Source organism: Lucilia sericata, unplaced genomic scaffold, assembly GCF_015586225.1.
Source record: "Lucilia sericata isolate MDLA Ls3-8-SP2 unplaced genomic scaffold, ASM1558622v1 Contig000028F_arrow, whole genome shotgun sequence".
Classification (NCBI taxonomy): Eukaryota; Metazoa; Arthropoda; class Insecta; order Diptera; family Calliphoridae; genus Lucilia; species Lucilia sericata.
In genome coordinates this window covers 889,916-915,638 of record NW_023994066.1, presented here as the reverse complement: position 1 = coordinate 915,638, position 25,723 = coordinate 889,916, and the positions used below count along the sequence as shown (strand labels likewise).

Sequence of the window (25,723 nt, the reverse complement as noted above, 5' to 3'; positions counted from 1 at the left end):
ACGCAATAAAAATCATAAATTTACTGTTATTTAATTGCGTTGCATTTTTTGTGCTCGCGAAAAAAGTTCACTTTTTTCAGCAAATATAATAAATTTCACTTTGCGTAATAGAAATTAAAACAAAATTTCGCTTGTTTGGAAGCTTTGAGTTAAGAGTATAAACAGCAAAAAGAAGAGATGGATTCATTGCCGTTATTTCGAAACAGGCGAAATCGAAGATCATATCGTCACGCGTTGCATTTTTTGTGCTCGCTACTGTAAGTCCCTACTTGTATGGAAAATGTTTTGGGTGTTATTTCATTCTACACGTTGGTAGTTATTTCATTTGGGAGCTATTTCACTGTACCTAGCTTTTATCCCCTCAAAAAGCTCTATATTGTGGTTATTACTATTATAATTTTTTTTTTTTTTTTTTTGAGAAATGTCAAGGATTTTAAACTCTATAATATGTCCAACAACGGCTTTCCTTATTAAAGATTTACTAAAAAGAAGGCCTATGGCCGGGCGCAAGAATTTTCTACTCCAAGAACGGCTTCGCTTAATAAATATTTCCTAAACAGCCGATCTTGATACGGGGAGAGTGTATTCTTATCGACGCCGGTGTTCAATATACATAGGCTTGCTACATTTGAAATGAATAAAAAACGTACCAAAAATTCTCTCTCAAAACCGACTCTCTCAAACTCTATATATAAAAAATTTCATGAATGCGCCACAAAATGAAATGACTTCACCAAGGCGAATAGATTATAAGGTGAAGTCCAAGGCGAATAGACTATAAGGTGAAGTCATTTGCGGCGAATTCATGAAATTTTGTATTTATGTAGCTTGACAGCGTCGGGTTTGAGAGAGAATTTTTTTTAAAGGGATATAAGTCAAATCAGTAAGTCCAATAAGATGCCTTTACACCATTTAAATAGAAAAACTCATGGCATATCTGCTTGTTTACTATTCCTTATTCTCAGTACAAATATTTTAAATTATGAAAAGTTTTTGAATATAAAAAGTACCAATATTTTTTTAATAATACTCCATAATTTGCACATTTAAAGACTTTTTTATAATCAAAATTCTAAATTGGTACCATAGAAAATTATAGATCTTAGTGTTATAAGCGATTTCTGAAATAACTTTAAATTTTTCGGAAAAACATTATTTAAAGTCTAAAACTGGCTTTATATACAAATATATAAATGATCATATCTTAAAAACTATACATTCAATTTATTAATCTTCACCTGTTTTGTGTTCAGCATCCCAGCGGTAAAAATACACATTATGTACTCGCTTATCTAAGTGATATTTCGTGGCAGTCAGTGGTGATGCTTTAACTTATTCTTCCACTTAGATTTAACATAAAAGTGTCCTAGGCTGCCTCATCGATGTGCTCTCGCTTAGAATGTAAGCCACAGTTTCATTAAGACAAATTAAAATTTCACTTACATAATGTGTGGAGTTCTAAGCGAAGTTAATGAGACGCCTATAAACGCTTGCAAATAAGAATGTAATGTATGTAGATTACAATTCTATTTGCATTTGTAAGTTAAAGTACCATGTCTTCCGATTTTGTTATAGAAAAAATATATTTTTTGTTTACGTTTATTTCAAATTATGTAAGTTTATTTAAAAATTATCATCAAATAATAAACATGTATTATAGTTAATTCAATAAAAATATAACTAAACACTTTTAACGAAGATAAATGAAATGAATCTTAATTTTCTTTTGAAACTTTCGGCCATCTTCCTTTACAGATCCTGTAAACAAACAAGAAGAAATTGTCAGTATAAAACTAGAATGTATGAAGTAAATTTACCCCAATTTTTAAATCCGTTTGTGCCATTTAGATCACCACAATTATTTTAAATTTTTACAATAAAACAAATTTTTTAAGAAAACACAACTTCACTTACAAAAGATCAAACTGAAACAAAAATATTATTCTTTTCATGTAGTACCTATACATACAAAAGAAAAATAAAACGGTACTTTAGTTCTGTTTTTTTAAAAGATATAAAAACAAAAAACAACATGAAAAAGGCAGCTAACTCTCTGCTTAAATCGTAATCTATGTTATAATTAAAGTGCATGATATGTTGGATTACGCATACATTGCACTCTAAGTACTTAGATTGCTCGCTTAGAACGTCATACTGATGTCATCGAATATTATCTAAGTACTTTGTTTCATTTACCGATGGGATGTTCATCTTGTTAATATACAAAATAAATTTTAAATAAATTTGAAGTTTTAAAAAATGTTGTAAAATTTGTATGGAAGTTAGCACTTATTTTCTTCAATAAAAATTTAACTTTGAGATAGCATATTAACAAAAATTATTGTTAAATGTGCAAAAATTACTTTTTTGGTTTCAAATTTATACCAGACGTGGATCATGCATTGAGGAATCCTTTTGCATCAAAAACTCACTTTGCCCAAAATTGAGTTCGCACTTTTTGAATATAGGGTCACGATATGTTGCCTATAACATAAAATATTTCCTATAGTTCTTAACTTTTTTAACAAATTCTTTTTATGTGTAACACATGTCCTTCGATGTTCATGACACAATAAATTTTGTTCCACTACTTTGTTGCATATAGATTTTTTTCTTTCCAAATACATCTACCCCTTAACAAATCTGGACATAAATTTAGCACAAAATTAAAATATCATTAAAAAATAAAACAAAACAACCGGCTATATTTATCTTATTTCACTTAAAATTTTATATTTTGTGAAATAGTTGCAGATTTTGATAATATCATTCCTCCTCCTGGACATAATCTTTACCAGAACCCTCTAGAAATTTCATGACATAAATATTAACTTTCAGCCCATAAATTGGCAAAATTCTTGGTGATTTCTGCTTTTATTTGTTGGTCCATATCATGTTATAAGTTCTCTACTGAATTGGAATCGAGAAATTATACTGGGCACTGCAAACATGACAATCCCGCTCGCTTCCAAGCAGCCCAAGAAAATGCAATGAATACCATCAAATTTCCCCCCCATTGTAATATATGATTTTTCTGAAACACTTTAGCAAGGCGAATTCAGATAAGGTGGTGGCAGTTCTGCAACAACAACATTTTACATGTATTTTGTTTTTGCATTTGGTTTACGTAGATGTCAAAAACCATAAGTACGGCGAATTCATTTCATGAAAAATTTTTGTAAAATTTTTATATTTTATTAAAAATAAAGATAAAGATATTAAAATTTGTGAAGAAAATATATTCTGAATTGAATAATGTTTGTTTCAAACGAAAAATTCTATTTCGGCAGATTAATTTGCAAAATTTAAGTGAGTGCCTAAAGTTAAATAAAACTTAATTTTTTGTGAAAAATAAACATAAAAAAGTACATATTAACAAAAAAATATATATAACGAATGAATGAATCTTTGTTGCGAATGGATAATTCTACTCCGGCGGATTAATTTTCAATATTTGGCCATAACGTAGCAGACGCCGGACGGGTAAATACCTCATATGGGTTTTGTTATATAAAGCGTTCCGGAACAGACTTTTTTTAGTTAATCACTTTATGTACATAGTGTATATATATAACAATATTGTTTAATTTGTTAACATTTAATAGATTTCAAAATTAAGCCATATGTAAAAGTAAGCTGCCGCTGTTCGGCTAAATTCTTTATATGTGTTTCTTTATATAAGGTGTTCCGGAAGAGATTTTTTTTAGATAATCACGTTATCTACACAATGTTAATATAAAATATATAACAATATTGTTTAATATGTTAACATTTAATAGAAACAAATATTTTTCCTAAATAACATATTTGTATACATACCAATTATGCCATTATTTAAATAAAATGATATTTGTTTACGAGATGCTTGGTATTTTTAGATTTTTTACATAAATAATTCCAAATATTAACGAAGTTTTTCTCCGTTTAACGGAAATTTTTAAATATAAAAATGTAAACAATAACAAACTTTGACAGCTACGTAAACCAGGCGAATTAAGAAAAAAATTATCAGCTGATTGAATAACACCACCTTATCTGAATTCGCCTTGCACTTTAGCTTTATCTGCATGATTGGAGGATACTAGCTGAAGATTAATAGGATCAAATTTGATGGAAAAATGTATTTATGCTGTACTCCAAACATGCAGCAACAACCAAAGTGTACATTTAAAACCATAAAACACATTGGGTGAAATATGACGAATTCGGAGGCGTTTTCCGGGCGTAGTGGAGGTTCTATATGCAAGGTGGATGCACAAATGCATCAGTATGACTATCAAAATAGGCTCTTAAATATTTTAGTAAAAAATTAGTGGACAAAAGTTCAGTTAAATGGCGTTTTTTGGTCGACAATGACCCAAAATATGTTAAAAGTACAGAGCTTCTTGGAAGCGAGCGAGATTGTCATGTTTGCTGCGCCCAGAATAATTTCTAGATCCGAATCCAATAGGAAACATATTAAACGAAATGGTGCAACAAATAAAACACAAATTCCTAAGAATTTTGCCTAATTATGGGCTTGAAAGTTAAAATTTATGTCATGAAATTTCTAGTGGGTTCTGGTGAAGATTATGTCCAGGAGAAGAAATTATATTATCAAAATGTGCAACTATTCTACAAAATATAAAATTTTTAGTGAAATTTGATAAATTTATCCGGTTTCTTTGCTTTATTTTTAATTTTTTAATGATTTTTTTATTTTGTGCTAAACTTATGTCCAGATTTTTTTGGGGGTAGATGTACTTTGGAAAGAAAAAAATCTATATGCAACAAAGTAGTAAAACAAAACGTAATGTGCCGTGATCCTCGAAGGACATGTGTTACGCATAAAAATTTGTTAAAAAAGTTAAGAACTATAGGAAATATATGATTTTATATTTAACAGATACCAAATGTGCTAACCTCATGGCCGCCACTGTATATGGAGTTTGACAGCGTCGGGTTTGAGAGAGAATTTTGTTATATGGAGTTTGACAACTTCAGGCTAAATTTCCATGGACAAAAAACAATCAGCTGTTTCGCCATGGACTTCACCTTATAATCTATTCGCCTTGGTACGCACCAATGCGAATTCATATAAGGTGGTGTCAATCAATCAGCTGATTATTATACCCTCCACCACCATCAGTGGTGATAGAGGGTATATATAAGTTTGTTGTTCCGTGTGTAACACCAAAAAATATTCATCTAATAGCCAACAAAGTATATATATTCTGGGTCCTTATCAAATTCTGAGTCGATTTAGCTATGTCCGTATGTCCGTCTGTCTGTGTAAAACACGCTCACGTTAAAACTAAGAAAAGGAAATCAACTAAATTCATCCAAAATATTTACTATTATCCTAAGCAGTTTGGTATTGAAAATCAGCAAAATCAGTTCACAACGTAAAAAGTTATGAGTAAAAATTTTAGACTACCTCGAAAAAAATTACGTTTTTTTCATAATTCTTTTGAAGTTTTCTCAGAAACTACCAAAGATATTTCGATGAATTTTTTCACACATTATTTTTTCATGGCAGTGATCAATTATGTTGAAAATCTTTAGAATCTGTCGTGTGCACCCTGTAGTAGGGCAAAATTTAAAAAGAAGAAGAAGGAAAGAGAAGTTGGCAACGCGGCTGTACAAACTAACTGACAGCTGGAAAATGTAAACAAAAACAAAACTATAATGTAAAAAAAACTATACGGTTTAGATAAATGGCTGAAATGGTGTTAAATTGATGGGAACCATATTGGTAACCGAGGTTTCTCGTTACCTAAAAAGTAAGATGTCGGTCCTTTTCATTTTTCCCTGCCCAAGAAGAAGGTGGAGCCCGTGGCCGTCAAGAACAACAACAAAAATTTTAATTTAAATTAAATAATTCCTTGTTTTTTTATTCATAAAAGTTTCAAACTAAACTACAAATAAAAGTTAAAACAAAATAAATTAAAACTTAAAACTACATTACATCCATCATAAAACTAAATAAAACAGAAAAATAAAGCTAAATTAGCCAACTCTGAGCCACGCCATCGCCAGCTCCATCCAGCGTGGGACTACTCTAGCAGATCCGCACCATCAGTCCTGTGGTGCCCAGGTATTAAGGTTTTCGACCTTGTAAGTTTACCTCTTACCCGAACGACAGGACGAACAGAACCAGTCAGTCCTTTTAGATAATTTCTATATATTAAAAAAAAGAAAAAATAATAAAAAAATTTCAGTAAACAAAAAAAAAACAGCTATATATTAGTTTATAGGCAAACCTTACGGTTAGTTGCTCGAAGCCAGTCCGCGGGTTGAAATTTAACCAGGCGTGCGCGTAAGGTTAGGGTTGAGCTCAGGCCTACTTATGAATAGTGTCGCGGTGGATTTGTTCTCATAGGTTGCCGGAAACCAGTATATACAAAAAATAAAAGAAGAAAAAAAATCCCAAATTATTTAAAAGGTCATTATAATATATATTTTTTTTTGATACTTACCTGAAATACCCGAACAGACTAAAACGGACGGACAGAAAACCACACCTGCAACCAGCTCGCACCAAAAGTCCATTTGCTGTAGTCCTGCCAGCTGTCCATCGAGGAACCTGAAAGTAGAAGGGAAAATCTTGAAAAAAAAAAAAGAAATTAGAAAATCATTAAATACTCAAACTCAAAATTAAGTAAAAACTTAAATAAAATTTGGAACATAAAGCTTAAAAACTAAAATTTGATAAAAATTAAATCAAAAATTTGATTAAAGCCTAAAATCTAAAAATCCTAAAAACTAAATTTTGTTAAAATCTTAAAAACTAAAACTAAAAACTAAATTTGCTAGAATCTAAAGTTGCTAAAAACTAAATTTGATAAAATTAAAACTAAAAACTAAATTTTGTTAACTAAAGTTTGCTAAAATCTTAAAATTAAATTTTGCTAAATATAAAAAAGGAACTAAATTCGCTAAAAACTAAACTTTGCCAAATTGTTAAATCTTTTGCTATAAATAAACAAAAAATTTTTATAATGTTTACATGAAATTTTAAAATTCTGTTATCATTAATATGATCGGCTAACTTTATTAATAATCGGCGGTAAGTAGGGTGAATAAATGTTTGCAGGGAAGGTATGGGACGTCGAGGAAGATGACGTCATGGCGAGGATGAATCCTCGAGAGGGAGGGTCATAATTTGTGTATAGGTATGACCGTAGGGAGATGCAGGACTACTTTTGGCCCTTTTTCAAATAATACCCCCAAATGCTGGTATGAATTTTTGTGTTAGTGTGTGTTTGTGGTCCAGATTGCCGGCAAGAACCACCCCATCCGGCGAGCTTTAGCCGCGCAATACGCGGGCATACCAGCGCCGCTAGCAATCTGGCCACGCTGTCCCTTTTTGTTCTTTATGTTGTCTGTTTGTTTATTTAAACAAACAGCTGGCAAACCACACCACTACATAAATGGCGCCCAACGTGGGGCCCGAAGTAGGTCCATAGACCAATTTATAGGAACTATCTTTTCCCTGAAGTCTGCGTAGGCCGGTTAGGTTAATAAGAGTCCCTAGCTGTAGCTACGTAGGCGGACGGGATAGTGTATTGACATTTTTAATTTTTTTTCCTTTTAGTTTCAATAGGTATGAATCCCTAATTGCGCATGGCAACTATTGTTCTCACAGATGTAAGTCCCGGTCTCGAGGACTAAAGAGTCCCGATCGCGTTGCGACATCTGGTGTGGACAATAGGGTCACGCGGAATTCTGGATTCATTCGTTGCTATCCTTTCCTAACAACTTGAGGCTTAGAGATAATAGACATAGTTTATTCTCTAAATGCTCAAGTTGGATGGAAGGATAGCTACAACATCTCTTTAGATTACAATAACCCTAAACTAGTTGTCTTAATGTAAAAATACTTACGTTTTAGTTCTGCAGGAGGTCTAGGAAGGTAGTCCTTGAATACTAGGAGAACGTAACCCTGGTCAAGTTGCACCTCGTTAGTCCGTACTGTAGGAAGACAATTAGTTCTTGTACATCCTTTGGTTTTTTTGTTGTTGTTAGTCGTACTCTGCATCTCCTGAAACCAGAATAGGAAAAATAATTAGGTCATATCTATACACAATTCAGCAATGTAAATTGTGAAAAACTTACCTGCAAACTTTTATTTACCCGAAAATGCCGCCCGCATACAAGTTATTTAATTTTTGAATTTTGAGTTTGTTTTCTTTTTGGTTTTTTTGTTGGAAAGATCGAAAATCTTTTAGTTTATATCTTCTTTTGGAACTTACGCTGCCAAAGATTCTGTGCTACGAATTTCGTATTTATATATATTTACATACCTTGTTTTTTAAATAAGTGTGAATTTTGTATTAATTGTTTTAAATGGTTTTAACCCGTCGCGCGAGTCGTTTAGGACAACAAACCAACGCTATGGCAACAGCGAGTAATGTAACTTGTAGTACCGATACCCCTACCGCATCTATCGCTACGTTTACCCATCCCACAGCCAGTACAACAACGACTACAACTACACACAGCACCCACGACCTGTCCATCAGTTCTGAGAGTGCAAATCAGACAGTAGTGTCACCGACATTCCTAAGCGAAACGGCGCAGAACATTAGGAGGGAAGTTCGAGGTAATATGGCAGGCCAAGGGATGGAAAGTTCCATCCAAGTGAATGGCATCCAGAATATAGTGGATGCTTCGGTGGGTTTGCGCCAAGTTCAATTTATGAAGGAGGTCGACAACAAAATACAAAAAGTATTAGATGACATGAAGCAGTTGTTTTTGTCGCTGTCGATGAGTAATGCGGCTCCCATGCCTACAGAGATGTCCCCAATCGGCCAAGGAATGCCGACTACACAGCCTCTCAGAACCTCTTTGGAGGCACAGCCATCGGGGTATGGTCAACCAGCGACGCCGCTTGGCCCGGCAACTTATCAGCAGCCACCACCGCTGATTCCAGCTCCAAATTATGTGCCCGTGGGTCCAGCAGCGCCGAGAGTAGTAGAGGCTAGCATCCAGCCGCCTCCAGTACAGACTTCATATCAGCAGCCGCCAGTACAGACACCGTACCAGCAGCAGCAGTCGCTGCTTCAGCAGCAAAATCCTCTGCCGCTTATCCAGCAGCCGGCGGCGTGTTACAGTCAGCCGCAGCAACTTTGGTCGCAGGGAAACCCCCAGAACCTACTGCCAGCGCAACAGCATAACCAGCCACAACCACAAAACCAGTTGCCGTACGTCCAACCGTCAGCTCACGCTTTTATTCAGCAACAGCAACTATGGCCGCAGCCACCACCAGGTCCACAGGCCAATTTCCAACGGCAAAGTGCGTCCCAGGCTGGGTATCCACAGGATACTTGGTCGGGGCCACCCGCTCAGCAACCGCCACCGCCTCTAAACTACAACTTGGCAATGTCCATGCCAAGACCTCAAGAGCCCTGGGATAAGTTTAAATTAGCCAAATGGGGTGTTAGATTTGATGGGACCAGCAAAACTATGAATGTCCAAGAATTCATTTTTAGAGTTGGAGCGTTGAGGAGGGATTACGGATGCTCTGATGATGAAATCCTGAGGAGTTTCCATCTCCTTCTAGACGGCCCCGCTCTAGACTGGTACTGGGATTACCGGAAGATTGTCCACATTAATACCTGGGAGGAGTTGGAGAAAGCCCTGCTTGCACAATACCGTCGTTTCGAACAAGAGCACGAAATACAAATGAAGATTCTCAATCGCCGTCAGTTACCGCAAGAGGCTTTTGATGATTATTACAATGCGGTCATAAAGCTCCGAAACCAGCAACAGCACCCATATGCGGAGGAGCAGTTGGTAGAAATCATGCGAGGGAATTTAAAACCATCATTAGCTCAAATGATGTTCTCGATTCGCCTTAAAACTTTGTCCGAGTTTTGTCGGGAGGTGAGGCGGGCAGAGAATCTAATCGCTAACCAAAGGCAACTGTACCAGCGAACTAATGTTACCCATAGGGTGAATGAACTGGTTTGTGAGGAGGAGGATTTGTCGCTGATAGATTTGGAGGTTGATGGTATACGGTCCACAAGTCACTATACCTGCTGGAATTGCAAGGTCGTCGGTCATAGTTTTGTCGACTGTCCCGAGCCCATTAATAGACAGTTTTGCTTCCGGTGTGGTAAAGATAACGTGGTGGCCCTTAAATGTCCAAAATGTCAGGGAAACAGGTCCCGGAACCCGTCTCGAACTGGGGAGGCGAGGTCGACCGAGGTATAGGCCCAGTACAGGTTAGGGAAAAACAACAACAACAACAACCACAATTGAGAATATTAAAGAATCCGAATAGGTCGGAGTTTGAGTTGAAACCTGAGCCTCGGCTTCGAGAACTCAAACCCCTGCATATTCGGATTCAAGAGTATAATGAAGCTAGAGGTAGAATATTCGGTCGAGTGACGAATAAAATTAGAAAAGCTCGAGAACGTTATAAAGTGAGGAAAAGGCTACGTCATGAAATTTCGTCGGCTTCACTTTACGAGGGTGAAGACTCACGACTGTATACGCGATTAAGTATAGGCGGCCAAAATATAATCGGTTTACTTGATAGCGGGGCAACGGTAACTTGTCTCGGTAGGAATTGTCTAAAGTTCGTTAATGACGCCGGTCTTGAGGTTCACGAATTTAGTAGTGTTATAAAAACAGCAGATGGTACCAATCATCCGATAGTCGGTCGTGTCAGGGCTGAAGTTAGGTTTCGTGATGCGGTAAATGATATCACATTCTATTTAGTGCCTACTCTGAATCGAGAGCTCTTCTTGGGGGTCGATTTTATGAAGGTTTTTAAAATGTTTGCCAGTCTCGAGAGTCTTACGACTAATGGTGTTAGTCTCTGCGAAGAGGCAGATAGTACTCTAGATGTCGTGACTCATAAGCTGACCCCGGATCAGCGACAAAGATTAGATTTCGTCATTTCGATGTTCCCCTGCTACAGTAAAAAGGGCTTAGGAAAAACCAATTTGGAAATGCATACGATAGATACTCGAGATGCAATTCCAGTTAAAGATCGTCACTATCCTGTCTCCCCGGCAGTGCAAAAGTTGATGTACGCGGAGCTCGATAGGATGCTTGACCTCGGTGTGATTGAGCTTAGTGAAAGTCCATGGAGTCATCCAGTTACTCTGGTCCGCAGGGGCGAGAAAAACCGGCTGTGCCTGGACGCACGTAAGCTCAATGCACTGACAGTCAAGGATGCCTATCCATTGCCGCACATCGAAGGTTTGCTCAGTCGTTTGGGAGACACGATATACATCTCCAGTGTTGACCTAAAAGACGCGTTCTGGCAGATACCACTAGAATCGTCCAGTAAAGAGAAAACCGCATTCACGGTGCCAGGACGACCGCTCTATCATTTTACGGTCATGCCTTTTGGGTTGTGCAATGCGGCCCAAAGGTTATGCCGTTTAATGGATAAAGTGATCCCCGCAGCACTTCGTGATAGGGTTTTTGTCTATCTGGACGATCTTTTGATTGTATCTCCAGAATTCGAGACACATCTGGAATTGTTGAAACGTGTATCTATCTGTTTAGCAAACGCAGGTCTGACCATCAATGTGGCGAAGTCTAAGTTTTGTTTTAAGGAGTTAAGATATCTAGGATACATAGTTGGAGGTGGCAAATTGAAACCTGATCCGTCCAAAGTAGAGACCATTACTCGTTTTGCTTATCCTAAGACAGCAAGACAGGTGCGGAGCTTCATGGGAGCAACAGGCTGGTATAGGAAATTTATACCAGACTATGCTACCATTGCAGCCCCAATCTTTGAAACGCTGAAGAAGGGTAAACAATTCAAGTTTTCGGAGGAAGCCAAGGTCGCGTTTGATCGTCTCAAGGAAGCTCTAGTTTCAAGTCCACTCCTTAATCATCCTGACTTCAACAAACATTTCTTCGTTCAGTGTGATGCGTCTGACGTAGGTATTGGTGCAGTGCTTTTCCAGAAGGATGATTCCGATGGAGAGCATCCAATAGCCTACTTTTCACACAAACTAACGTCAGCGCAGAAAAACTATTCTGTAACTGAACGAGAATGTTTAGCTGTAGTCTTGGCGATTAAGAAGTTTAGGCCCTACATAGAGTTGATGCCTTTTACCGTCATTACGGACCATAGTAGTCTGAAGTGGCTCATGAGTCATAAAGATTTGACAGGTCGTTTAGCTAGATGGAGTCTACATCTACAATCGTACGATTTTACGATTGAACACAGGCAGGGGAAGCAAAATGTAGTACCCGATACCCTCTCGCGCTATGATATGGACGAAATCTCGTTAAACGTACCTAAACTCATTGACCTAACTTCAGTTTCTTTCCGGTCAGAAGATTATCGTAACCTCATAGACACAGTCGAGAAAAATGCCGAACAATTGCCCGATTTAAAAGTCGTCGATGGTTTCGTCTATAAACGTACTAAGCCTTACGACGGTATAGCTACGAATGAAGATTTCGCGTGGAAGTTATGGGTACCGCTAGATCTGACAGAGGACATCATAAGAGCATGTCATGATTCTCCACAAGCGTCTCATGGAGGCGTTGGGAAGACTCTTTATAGAGTGAAAGAATATTTTTATTGGCCGAATCAAAATGTCCAAGTCAGAAACTACGTAAGAATGTGCCAAACCTGCAAGGAAGCTAAGCCAGCGAATACTACGCTCAGACCACCGATGGGAGCCGAAGTTCAGACTGATCGCCCATTTCAAAGAATTTTCATTGATTTTCTCGGTCCGTACCCGCGGTCGAAAAACGGAAACGTTTATATATTTATCGTCTTAGACCATTTGACCAAATTCGTGTTTCTAAAGGCCTTGCCTAAAGCCAGCACCAAGAATGTGGTGAAATTTTTAATCACGGAGGTTTTCCATAAATTTGGAACCCCGGAAACAATCGTTTCGGACAATGGAAAGCAGTTCGTAAGTAAAGAATTTGCGGATATGGTTAGCTGTTTTGGTGTCAAACATATTCGGACGGCAACCCACTCACCGCAAGCTAATGCATCCGAGCGGGTTAACCAATCTATCTTAGCAGCCGTAAGGTCGTATCTGCAGGAAGACCATACAGAATGGGACAAGCATTTGTCCGAAATTGAGTTTTCCTTAAGGTCTTCCGTGCAGTCGTCCATAGGAGTTACGCCTTATTTCGCCTTATTCGGGATGAATATGATTGGCCATGGTAGTGTATACCAGTTGGCACGAAAGCTTAGAATCTTAAACGATCCCGAAACTAATGTCATTCCGAATGCTGCTAGATTGGATTTGATACGACAGAAAATTCGCGAAAATCTTCATAAAGCCTACGCTCGCAACGAAAAATCGTATAATACGCGGTGTCGTCAAGTCAAGTTCATACCCGGTCAGGAAGTCTACCGACGTAACTTCCAGCAGAGCGATTTTAAAAACAATTTCAACGCCAAATTCGCCCGAAAATTTCTAAAGTGCCGAATTGTACGACCAGTCGGAAACAGTTTATATGAGGTCGAAGATTTTCAGGGGAAATCGTTAGGGGTTTTTCACGCCAAAGATTTGAAGCAATAGCTTCAATATCTTTGGTGGTTCTAGTCCTAACATTTCTTCCTGAATATCTACCAGTTGACAGCTTCTACTAGTCACCTAATATGTGCCTAAATGGGTAACTATTTTCTAATACGTATTGTCGAGTCTTCATATTAATCTATCTGTCTTTTACTTATTTGCAGTGAATTTCGGTTTAATATGGTTATTGTTGTAGCCTGAACAGTACTGAGTTCTGTACTTATCTTTCATTTATATCGTGTCCAGTGAGATCCATAGCTACTTTGGAATGATTAATTATTTGTTTGGATCGACTTAAGGCCAACGTTTCTTAGCTGATTACATGTGTAACCGGTCATTACCCTATTAGTAGGTGCAACCCCATCAAAGCCTTCCGGTACCGTGCCATTCAAGGCGTAAGGGTTATTAGTCACCTAGGGCAATGACGCAATTCTGAGTCCGATCTTACAGCGAGCCGATACCAAAGGAAACAATTGGGACAATACATATTGGAAGACCAACATGTAGTTGTTCATTCCGTAAGCAGATTGTCACTGGCCGAGGTATAAATGATTGATGGTACAGAATCTTCAGTTTTGTTCTGGATATAATCAGTAACTATACTAAACACAATTCATTTGGAGTCAGTAGTAATAACAAGTAGTTTAGGACCTTGTTTCATAGATTTTCTAAACTTTATTTTGTTATTGCTACCGAATCCTGCACTTATTGTGAAAAGAAAAGGTTTCTATGCAGTCCGACTTAAACTACCTATACTAGCTGTCCAGTCCACTTAACATACTTTCTAGTTTTTCTACTATTTTAACGTTTCACTCACCCGGATTATCTGCTTCATTATCTGCTCTCATTTAGCTCTCTATTGTTGTTGTTGTAGTTGTTGCCACCTGAAAAAAAGTTCGAAAGACTTTAGTAGGGGTTCAAATAGTTATAAATTTAAGTTTTAAATATTTCATTACGAATACTTGCCAATTCCCATGAATTCCACTGAATTTGGCATCTAAATGGCGTTTTCATTCCTGCAGTTCGTCCTTCTCAGGGACACTTGAAGTCTTAATAACCTGTGGGGAAACGAAACTTTAGTTTTTATTATTTTTAAAGTTAGCAATAAAATTTTCTAAAAGAATATTTATGAATTGGCTTATGAAAATGTTTATTAGGATTCTCTTTTAGAAAATTTTATAATCTAACACTCTTATTTCTATTAGTGTAGAATTTTAGTTTTAAATGAAAATGTCAAGGGGCACTTCTCGCCAAAGATCTAAGGCTTCAGCCCGAAATCTTTGGTGGTTTTGGTCCTTGCTTTTCCACCGAACTCTCCCTAATAAGAGACTTACCTGACCTTTCACAGGTTCTCGATCTTCCACTTCACTTTCCTCAGGTGTTGGATTAGTGTTCTGTAAAGAAAGTGGAAGCACTCAATTTAGTTTTTGTTTAATGTAGTTACAAGGGGTATTTCCCGCCAAAGTCTCTATAGTTTACTCTACGAGCTTTGGTGGACTTAGTCCTTGTGTTACAGTGGAGAATAAGTAACATTATTTTATTTTCTTGTATTTTTATACTTACGGATCCTAAACGAAATCTAAGGCCAGTTTGAAGTTCAAGATCCTCTAGAAGTTTAATCTGAAAGTATAGAGAATTCACATAATTAGTAAAATTATATTAAAAAAGAAAAAAAAAAACACAAAAAAAATATTAAAAAGAAAAAAATTATAAAAAAAATAATAAAAAAAAAATTATAAAAAACATATGAATTACAAAAAAAAACTGAATTTAATACTTTATTTTTAAACATTTTCGATTTTTTTTTTTTTTATAATTTTTCACTTTTATTTTAAGACTTTTAGTTTTCATTAACGTTTTAGTTCACAGCACACTTTTAGTGAACACCATTCGTTTTACAATTATTCGCCATAGTTTTCTCTTTTTACATTTTATTTTTCACTTTACCATTTTCACGTCATTTCTAATTGATCACTCCGTTATTAAATTTTTAAGTTCATTTCAGTAATTTTCTTTTAATTTTTAATTTCCACTTTCACTGAAATTTTGCTCACCACTGTAAAAAAAAATTAAGTTTTTAATTAGTTCACAACACCATAACCATAGCCCAGTTCAATAGTTTTATTTATTTTATTTATTCCAATCACTCACACTTTTATCCGTCACTGTATTTTCCAAAATTTAGTTTTATTCTACACCACACAGTTTCTTTACACACACGGTTAGAATTTTCACTTAATACCATAGAATTATTTTTTTTTGTCACATCACTTTTGTTTTCCACTGTATTAATTTTTTTTTAACGGCTTAATTTTTAGTCACTGTAACTTTCAGTTTCACTTCAAATTTTCATTCACTTTTATTTTTAATTTATTGTGAGCACCGTACACTTTTGATTTGCACTGTATTTTCCATTTTTATTAATTTTTATTTACCGTCAACAATTCATTCGCACAATAGATTAATTTTATTTTCACTTTTAATTTTTTTTATTTCACTTTTGTCGCACACTGTAGATTCTATTTTTATTTTCATTTAATTTCAATTTAAGTGCATTTAATTTAAATTTTTTTTTTTTAATCTTGCACTTTATTTGTTTTTTTTTTACACTTCACTTTTGTCCCGCACTGTAAATTCTGGAAAAATAATTTTTAGTTTTTTAATTTTTACCGGCACTAATATTTTTCGCGTTTTATTAATTTTTTATTTTAATTGTCCGTCCGCGCACTTTTTGTACTCACTGTATTTTCCAAATTTTATTTTTTTTTAATCACAATAACACATTACACTCACTTAGAACACTTTTATTTAATTTTTTTTTACACACACTTTTCACACACACTGTAGTTTCCAAAAAAAAATCCTAATAGCACTTTTACTTAAAAAACACTTTATTTTAAATTTTACACTTAAAATTCATTGTCACTTACCTTGCACATGTCCAACTCCAGAAATTACATCAGCACCTACCCAATAGCTAACTGTAGCCACATTCCTGAAAGAAACAAAAAAAAAATGTATTAAGAATTTTTGTTGACCTTGAATGAATTAAATAAATTTTTACTTACCAATATTCCACCAGAATCTGCAGCATCCTCCGTCTTTTCCTGAAAAGAAAATATAAAATATTATAAATTAGTAATTTGTTACAATTTTTCAGTAAAATTTCTAAATAAAAATAAATAAATTCAAAAATAAAAATTTCATTAAAAAGTACTTACCATTGTTGACCACCGCCATTGAAAAATTTTAATAAATGCGTATTTTTGCATTCTCTCTCCTCCCCTTCCATTTCATTCAAACAGCTGTGTAGTAAATTCAGAGTACGTCGCCGCCCGACCTGTTTTAACGGCGGCACAGAGTTGCACTTTTGTTTGTGAATGGAATGAGGGTTGCCATATTGCGAATTTTTGTTAAGAATAAAAAATGCCCAAAATTCCCAAAATAAAATTATAAATTATAGTTATAGAAATAAAATTAGGGAAATTCATAAATTCAGGGCGCAAATTTTTCCACCCCATTCTGTATCCATAAATGGATTACAGAATGGTACGGTTTGTCGTGTGCACCCTGTAGTAGGGCAAAATTTAAAAAGAAGAAGAAGGAAAGAGAAGTTGGCAACGCGGCTGTACAAACTAACTGACAGCTGGAAAATGTAAACAAAAACAAAACTATAATGTAAAAAAAACTATACGGTTTAGATAAATGGCTGAAATGGTGTTAAATTGATGGGAACCATATTGGTAACCGAGGTTTCTCGTTACCTAAAAAGTAAGATGTCGGTCCTTTTCATTTTTCCCTGCCCAAGAAGAAGGTGGAGCCCGTGGCCGTCAAGAACAACAACAAAAATTTTAATTTAAATTAAATAATTCCTTGTTTTTTTATTCATAAAAGTTTCAAACTAAACTACAAATAAAAGTTAAAACAAAATAAATTAAAACTTAAAACTACATTACATCCATCATAAAACTAAATAAAACAGAAAAATAAAGCTAAATTAGCCAACTCTGAGCCACGCCATCGCCAGCTCCATCCAGCGTGGGACTACTCTAGCAGATCCGCACCATCAGTCCTGTGGTGCCCAGGTATTAAGGTTTTCGACCTTGTAAGTTTACCTCTTACCCGAACGACAGGACGAACAGAACCAGTCAGTCCTTTTAGATAATTTCTATATATTAAAAAAAAGAAAAAATAATAAAAAATTTTCAGTAAACAAAAAAAAAAACAGCTATATATTAGTTTATAGGCAAACCTTACGGTTAGTTGCTCGAAGCCAGTCCGCGGGTTGAAATTTAACCAGGCGTGCGCGTAAGGTTAGGGTTGAGCTCAGGCCTACTTATGAATAGTGTCGCGGTGGATTTGTTCTCATAGGTTGCCGGAAACCAGTATATACAAAAAATAAAAGAAGAAAAAAAATCCCAAATTATTTAAAAGGTCATTATAATATATATTTTTTTTTGATACTTACCTGAAATACCCGAACAGACTAAAACGGACGGACAGAAAACCACACCTGCAACCAGCTCGCACCAAAAGTCCATTTGCTGTAGTCCTGCCAGCTGTCCATCGAGGAACCTGAAAGTAGAAGGGAAAATCTTGAAAAAAAAAAAGAAATTAGAAAATCATTAAATACTCAAACTCAAAATTAAGTAAAAACTTAAATAAAATTTGGAACATAAAGCTTAAAAACTAAAATTTGATAAAAATTAAATCAAAAATTTGATTAAAGCCTAAAATCTAAAAATCCTAAAAACTAAATTTTGTTAAAATCTTAAAAACTAAAACTAAAAACTAAATTTGCTAGAATCTAAAGTTGCTAAAAACTAAATTTGATAAAATTAAAACTAAAAACTAAATTTTGTTAACTAAAGTTTGCTAAAATCTTAAAATTAAATTTTGCTAAATATAAAAAAGGAACTAAATTCGCTAAAAACTAAACTTTGCCAAATTGTTAAATCTTTTGCTATAAATAAACAAAAAATTTTTATAATGTTTACATGAAATTTTAAAATTCTGTTATCATTAATATGATCGGCTAACTTTATTAATAATCGGCGGTAAGTAGGGTGAATAAATGTTTGCAGGGAAGGTATGGGACGTCGAGGAAGATGACGTCATGGCGAGGATGAATCCTCGAGAGGGAGGGTCATAATTTGTGTATAGGTATGACCGTAGGGAGATGCAGGACTACTTTTGGCCCTTTTTCAAATAATACCCCCAAATGCTGGTATGAATTTTTGTGTTAGTGTGTGTTTGTGGTCCAGATTGCCGGCAAGAACCACCCCATCCGGCGAGCTTTAGCCGCGCAATACGCGGGCATACCAGCGCCGCTAGCAATCTGGCCACGCTGTCCCTTTTTGTTCTTTATGTTGTCTGTTTGTTTATTTAAACAAACAGCTGGCAAACCACACCACTACAAATCGATCCAATATTTTCCACTGCCCCCATACAAAGGTATATATTCCCGGAAATTAGTTTATCGTATCCCTTTAATATATCGGTATCAACACAAAAATTTGTACATGCAAATATAATATGAACAGAAATCATACTATCAACGTAGATATCAGTCGGTCCACAATTGGCCATAGTCCCCATACAAGGTCCACTTCCGAAAATCACCTAAACGAACATTTTTCATTGATGAATAAAGCTATTGTGATAAAATTCGAGTTAAATATGTTTTGTGTACATACAAATCATTCTACCAATGATTCCATTATTGGTCATAGCTCCCATATAACCCCACTTCCGAAAATCACCTAAAAATACACATTTCATTGTCAAATAAAGCTATCGTGATAGAATTCGACATAAATATATTTCGTATATATGCATAAATGTTAGTACCCTCAATAAGGAAACAAAAATTTTGCCAAGTTATCTAAAAATTAGATAGTTAAATGGGTTTCAATAAAAAGTAACTTGCTGGTTCTAGCACTCTAACTTGTTTTTTTTCTTAATTCGCCTGGTTTACGTAGCTGTCAAAGTTTGTTATTGTTTACATTTTTATATTTAAAAAGATAAACTTCGTTAATACTCTGAATTATTTATGTAAAAAATCTGAAAATACCAAGCATCTCGTAAACAAATATCATTTTATTTAAATAATGGCATAATTGGTATGTATACTAATATGTTATTTAAGAAAAATATTTTTTTCTATTAAATGTTAACATATTACACAATAGTTGTGTTTTGTTGCTATCAATGAGTGTTAACGCTTAAAGTTAGCAACAAAACGAACATTACCTGACTTGGCATCACTCCACAGAAGAAATCTGCTAAATCTTGAAATTATTTACATTTTCTTAAAAAAGGTTTTTTTATTTGATATTTTTTTTGATTTAAATTTTATTTTAAAATATTTTTTTATTGTTTGACATAAACACATTAATATTTGTATTTTTATTTTTAATTGGTAGCACTTTTATCGACGTTAAAATTAACTTGTATAATTTTACACGTTAACTCCTAACGTTTATAAATTTTAAATTTATATGAAATTGCCTTTGAACGTTAGCAACAAAACACAACTAATATTGTTTTATATTTTATATTAAAATTGTGTAGATTACGTGATAAACTAAAAAAATCTCTTCCGGAACACTTAATATTAAGAAACGCATATGAAGTATTTACCCGGCTGGCGGCAGCTGACTTCTACGTTATGGCTTAATTTTGAAATCTAATAAATGTTAACAAATTAAACAATAAACTAAAAAAAGTCTGTTCCGGAACGCTTTATAAAACAAAACCCATATGAGGTATTTACCCGTCCGGCGGCTGCTACATTATGGCCAAATATTGAAAATTACTCAGCAGGAGTAGAATTATCCATTTTATGTTTATTTTTCACAAAAAATCAAGTTTTACTTAACTTCAGGCACTCACTTAAATTTTGCAAATTGACCTGCCGGAATAGAATTTTTCGTTTGAAACAAACATTATTCAATTCAGAATATATTTTCCTCACAAATTTTAATATCTTTATCTTTATTTTTTAATAAAATATAAACTTTTTACAAACATTTTTCATCACATGAATTCGCCGTACTTATGGTTTTTGACATCTACGTAAACCAAATGCAAAAACAAAATACATGTAAAATGTTGTTGTTGCAGAACTGCCACCACCTTATCTGAATTCGCCTTGGTACGCACTGATGTCAAAGAAAATAATTGCGGCGAATTCATTTAATGAAAATATTTTGTGAAATTTTTATATTTTATAAAAATACACATAAAAATATTAAAATTTGTGAAGATAATTTACCCTAAATGGAATAATGTTTATTCCAAATGAAAAATTCTACTCCGGCAATATTAATTTGCAAAATTTAAATTTGTGCCTAAAATTATGTAAAATATAATATTTTTGTAAAAAATAAATATAAACATTTTAAAATGTATGGAAAAATTATATACCGAATGCAAGAATCTTTGTTGTAAATGGAAAATTCCGGCGGAGTATATTTATGATTTATACGTTGTAGTCAGCTGTAGCCGGACGGGTAAATACCTCATATGGGTTTTGTTATAAAAAGCGTTCCGGTGCAGAACTTTGTCAGTTAACAACGTTATCTACACAGTTAATATAAAACAATTTATTAAAATTCAATAGATCTCAAAATTTGACCATAACGTAGAAGACAGCTATCGCCAGTCAGGTATTTTTTTTGTAGGTTTTTATATGAAGTGTTCCGGCACAGAAAGTTTTAAGTTAATCGCCTTATCTTCAAAGTGTAAATATAAAATATAACAAAATATTGTTTAATTTGTTAACATTTACTTGAAAAAATATTATTGTTATGTATATGTATGTATAAAGTTGGTACATGCGAACCAATTATTCATTAATTTTATAGGAAAAATATTTGTTTACAAAAGGCGTGGTATTTTCAGATTTTTTCCATAAATTATTCAAAATACTAACGAAGTTTTTCTCTGTTTTAACGGAAATTTTTAAATATGAAAATGTAAACAGTAACAAACTCTGACATCAGTGCGTTCCAGTCAAGTGAAGAAAAAATAATCAGCTGATTAAATAACACCACCTTATGTGAATTCGCCTTGCACCAGAGGAGGAAATCTTTGCGCCTGTCCGTAGGCCGGCAATGCAAGAAATACGTAGTAAGTAAACGAAGCCAAATTTCGGCAAATGCGCTACGAACGAAGTCCCCAATGAACTAAGTCCCCAAATTTTTATATTGATAAAAGCAAGAAAGAGTTTTAGGGACTTAGTTCATTTTTTGGGGCTTTATTTTATTCTATACATTTCACATTAGGGCAGAAGTACTTAAAACATGGCGATAAATAAACTACAAGATTTTGATATGTAAGTCTTTGCTATCAATGAAACGAGAATTTCTCCTACATTAAATATAATAACCCAGTGTACACTTAATAAGGTAGCCTCGTCGCTACAACAATACAAAAACAACAGGCGATTTGTTATTGTGAAAAATTCCAATCTGTCAAAAAAGCTGTGTGCGGCGAATGAAAAAGCAACAAATAAACACAATAAAAATATGAGGTTTTAGCAAGTTTTTTAATTATTAAATATTAATATATTAAATTAATTAAACGTCGAATGCCTGAAAATCAGAACTACATATGTATATATATTGGGAGGACAAATTTTGCGAATAAAACGTGCTTTTTAGGGAAAAGTAATTGGTCGTGCTAAAAATTGTTCAAACTGATTTGGAACGTATGTCGGAGCAAGAGAGAAGAGAAGGTCAACAAAGAGATTTAATCATGATTGACCTAGAAAACTTTTTTAAAACCATAATTTTCTTCACTTTTTAAATTTTTTTCCATTTTTAAGTTTTTTTTTTTTTATGTAAAGAAACTGGAATTTTGACAGATAAGATTGTAACAGCTGATTATCAGCTGTGTGCACGAGGCTACCTTATTAATTGTATCATGATAATAACGAACAATTTTAGAATGTAAATAACAAAAGATTAAAAAATATATGTTTTTGTGTATTAGCAATTATATTTAGTAATAATTGTGACTTTTTTTCTTTACATATATGTTTATTTAGGAGAAAATTTTACTACGCCTTATCCTCTTTTAACGCTGAAAATAAAATTGCACTTTAGCTTTATCTGCATGATTGGAGGATACTAGCTGAAGATTAATAGGATCAAATTTGATGGAAAAATGTATTTATGCTGTACTCCAAACATGCAGCAACAACCAAAGTGTACATTTAAAACCATAAAACACATTGGGTGAAATATGACGAATTCGGAGGCGTTTTCCGGGCGTAGTGGAGGTTCTATACGCAAGGTGGATGCACAAATGCATCAGTATGACTATCAAAATAGGCTCTTAAATATTTTAGTAAAAAATTAGTGGACAAAAGTTCAGTTAAATGGCGTTTTTTGGTCTACAATGACCCAAAATATGTTAAAAGTACAGAGCTTCTTGGAAGCGAGCGACATGTTTGCTGCGCCCAGAATAATTTCTAGATCCCAATCCAATAGGTAACATATTAAACGAAATGGTGCAACAAATAAAACACAAATTCCTAAGAATTTTGCCTAATTATGGGCTTGAAAGTTAAAATTTATGTCATGAAATTTCTAGTGGGTTCTGGTGAAGATTATGTCCAGGAGAAGAAATTATATTATCAAAATGTGCAACTATTCTACAAAATATAAAATTTTTAGTGAAATTTGATAAATTTATCCGGTTTCTTTGCTTTATTTTTAATTTTTTAATGATTTTTTTATTTTGTGCTAAACTTATGTCCAGATTTTTTTGGGGGTAGATGTACTTTGGAAAGAAAAAAATCTATATGCAACAAAGTAGTAAAACAAAACGTAATGTGCCGTGATCCTCGAAGGACATGTGTTACGCATAAAAATTTGTTAAAAAAGTTAAGAACTATAGGAAATATATGATTTTATATTTAACAGATACCAAATGTGCTAACCTCATGGCCGCCACTGTATATGGAGTTTGACAGCGTCGGGTTTGAGAGAGAATTTTGTTATATGGAGTTTGACAACTTCAGGCTAAATTTCCATGGACAAAAAACAATCAGCTGTTTCGCCATGGACTTCACCTTATAATCTATTCGCCTTGGTACGCACCAATGCGAATTCATATAAGGTGGTGTCAATCAATCAGCTGATTATTATACCCTCCACCACCATCAGTGGTGATAGAGGGTATATATAAGTTTGTTTGTTGTTCCGTGTGTAACACCAAAAAATATTCATCTAATACCCAACAAAGTATATATATTCTGGGTCCTTATCAAATTCTGAGTCGATTTAGCTATGTCCGTATGTCCGTCTGTCTGTCTGTGTAAAACACGCTCACGTTAAAACTAAGAAAAGGAAATCAACCAAATTCACCCAAAATATTTACTATTATCCTAAGCAGTTTGGTATTGAAAATCAGCAAAATCAGTTCACAACGTAAAAAGTTATGAGTAAAAATTTTAGACTACCTCGAAAAAAATTACGTTTTTTTCATAATTCTTTTGAAGTTTTCTCAGAAACTACCAAAGATATTTCGATGAATTTTTTCACACATTATTTTTCATGGCAGTGATCAATTATGTTGAAAATATTTAGAATCGATCCAATATTTTCCACTGCCCCCATACAAAGGTATATATTCCCGGAAATTAGTTTATCGTATTCCTTTAATATATCGGTATCAACACAAAAATTTGTACATGCAAATATAATATGAACAGAAATCATACTATCAACGTAGATATCAGTCGGTCCACAATTGGCCATAGTCCCCATACAAGGTCCACTTCCGAAAATCACCTAAACGAACATTTTTCATTGATGAATAAAGCTATTGTGATAAAATTCGAGTTAAATATGTTTTGTGTACATACAAATCATTCTACCAATGATTCCATTATTGGTCATAGCTCCCATATAACCCCACTTCCGAAAATCACCTAAAAATACACATTTCATTGTCAAATAAAGCTATCGTGATAGAATTCGACATAAATATATTTCGTATATATGCATAAATGTTAGTACCCTCAATAAGGAAACAAAAATTTTGCCAAGTTATCTAAAAATTAGATAGTTAAATGGGTTTCAATAAAAAGTAACTTGCTGGTTCTAGCCAAGGTATATTAATTTTATAAGGTAGTGTCATCGGCGAATTCAGAATACCAAGCGAATTGGTTATATTTTTTTATATGTAGTTTGACATTGTGCCTGCACTTGAAGGCGAATTTGCTGTAAGGGAAAAATTTCAAAAACAGCTGACAAATAAATCAAAGCGAATTTATATTAAACAAAAAATGTTTATAAATTTGAATCTGTTTATAATTTATTCTGATGTTTTAACTTTTAAAGATTAAAAACACAAAAATATGCCCTAATCACACAATTTCACTTTAATCACAAAATTCACATATACAAAATGAAACCAGTTTGACATTAACAAAATGAAAACAAAGTTTGACATTTACAAAATGTAAACAAAGTTTGACACTAATTATACACCACGGCGAAAAATGAACATAATAGCAAAAAACGATCAGCTGTTCTGATAACACTACCTTATAATTAATATATCTTGGTTCTAGCACTCTAACTTGTTTTTTTCTTAATTCGCCTGGTTTACGTAGCTGTCAAAGTTTGTTATTGTTTACATTTTTATATTTAAAAAGATAAACTTCGTTAATATTCTGAATTATTTATGTAAAAAATCTGAAAATACCAAGCATCTCGTAAACAAATATCATTTTATTTAAATAATGGCATAATTGGTATGTATACTAATATGTTATTTAAGAAAAATATTTTTTTCTATTAAATGTTAACATATTACACAATATTGTTTTATATTTTATATTAAAATTGTGTAGATTACGTGATAAACTAAAAAAATCTCTTCCGGAACACTTAATATTAAGAAACGCATATGAAGTATTTACCCGGCTGGCGGCAGCTGACTTCTACGTTATGGCTTAATTTTGAAATCTAATAAATGTTAACAAATTAAACAATAAACTAAAAAAAGTCTGTTCCGGAACGCTTTATAAAACAAAACCCATATGAGGTATTTACCCGTCCGGCGGCTGCTACATTATGGCCAAATATTGAAAATTACTCAGCAGGAGTAGAATTATCCATTTTATGTTTATTTTTCATAAAAAATTTAGTTTTACTTAACTTCAGGCACTCACTTAAATTTTGCAAATTGACCTGCCGGAATAGAATTTT

General features: G+C 33.9%; 1 protein-coding gene across 4 annotated transcripts; it reads right to left on the bottom strand.

Moving 5' to 3' along the window:
• Positions 1 to 5,884: 5,884 nt before the first annotated feature.
• On the bottom strand, positions 5,885 to 16,752 carry LOC119610346. Of its 4 annotated transcripts, XR_005231989.1 has the most exons (8): positions 16,718 to 16,752; positions 16,565 to 16,603; positions 16,427 to 16,491; positions 15,060 to 15,116; positions 14,831 to 14,890; positions 14,463 to 14,554; positions 14,314 to 14,380; positions 7,992 to 8,023 (listed from the first exon to the last, which is right to left on the bottom strand). XR_005231989.1 is itself a non-coding variant. In XM_037965530.1 (7 exons), exons 3-6 carry the CDS (start codon positions 16,433 to 16,435, stop codon positions 14,507 to 14,509), a joined length of 174 nt encoding a protein of 57 aa, XP_037821458.1. In that variant the 5' UTR covers positions 16,436 to 16,491; positions 16,565 to 16,603; positions 16,718 to 16,752; the 3' UTR covers positions 13,692 to 14,380; positions 14,463 to 14,506. The 4 variants fall into 4 exon arrangements, 3 of the variants coding, with proteins under 3 accessions (XP_037821438.1, XP_037821448.1, XP_037821458.1); XM_037965530.1 differs by lacking the exon at positions 7,992 to 8,023 and having other exon boundaries at positions 13,692 to 14,380; XM_037965510.1 differs by lacking the exons at positions 14,463 to 14,554; positions 14,831 to 14,890; positions 15,060 to 15,116; ... (1 more) ...; positions 16,565 to 16,603; positions 16,718 to 16,752 and adding exons at positions 5,885 to 6,159; positions 6,243 to 6,373; positions 6,459 to 6,585 and having other exon boundaries at positions 7,867 to 8,023.
• Positions 16,753 to 25,723: the final 8,971 nt, after the last annotated feature.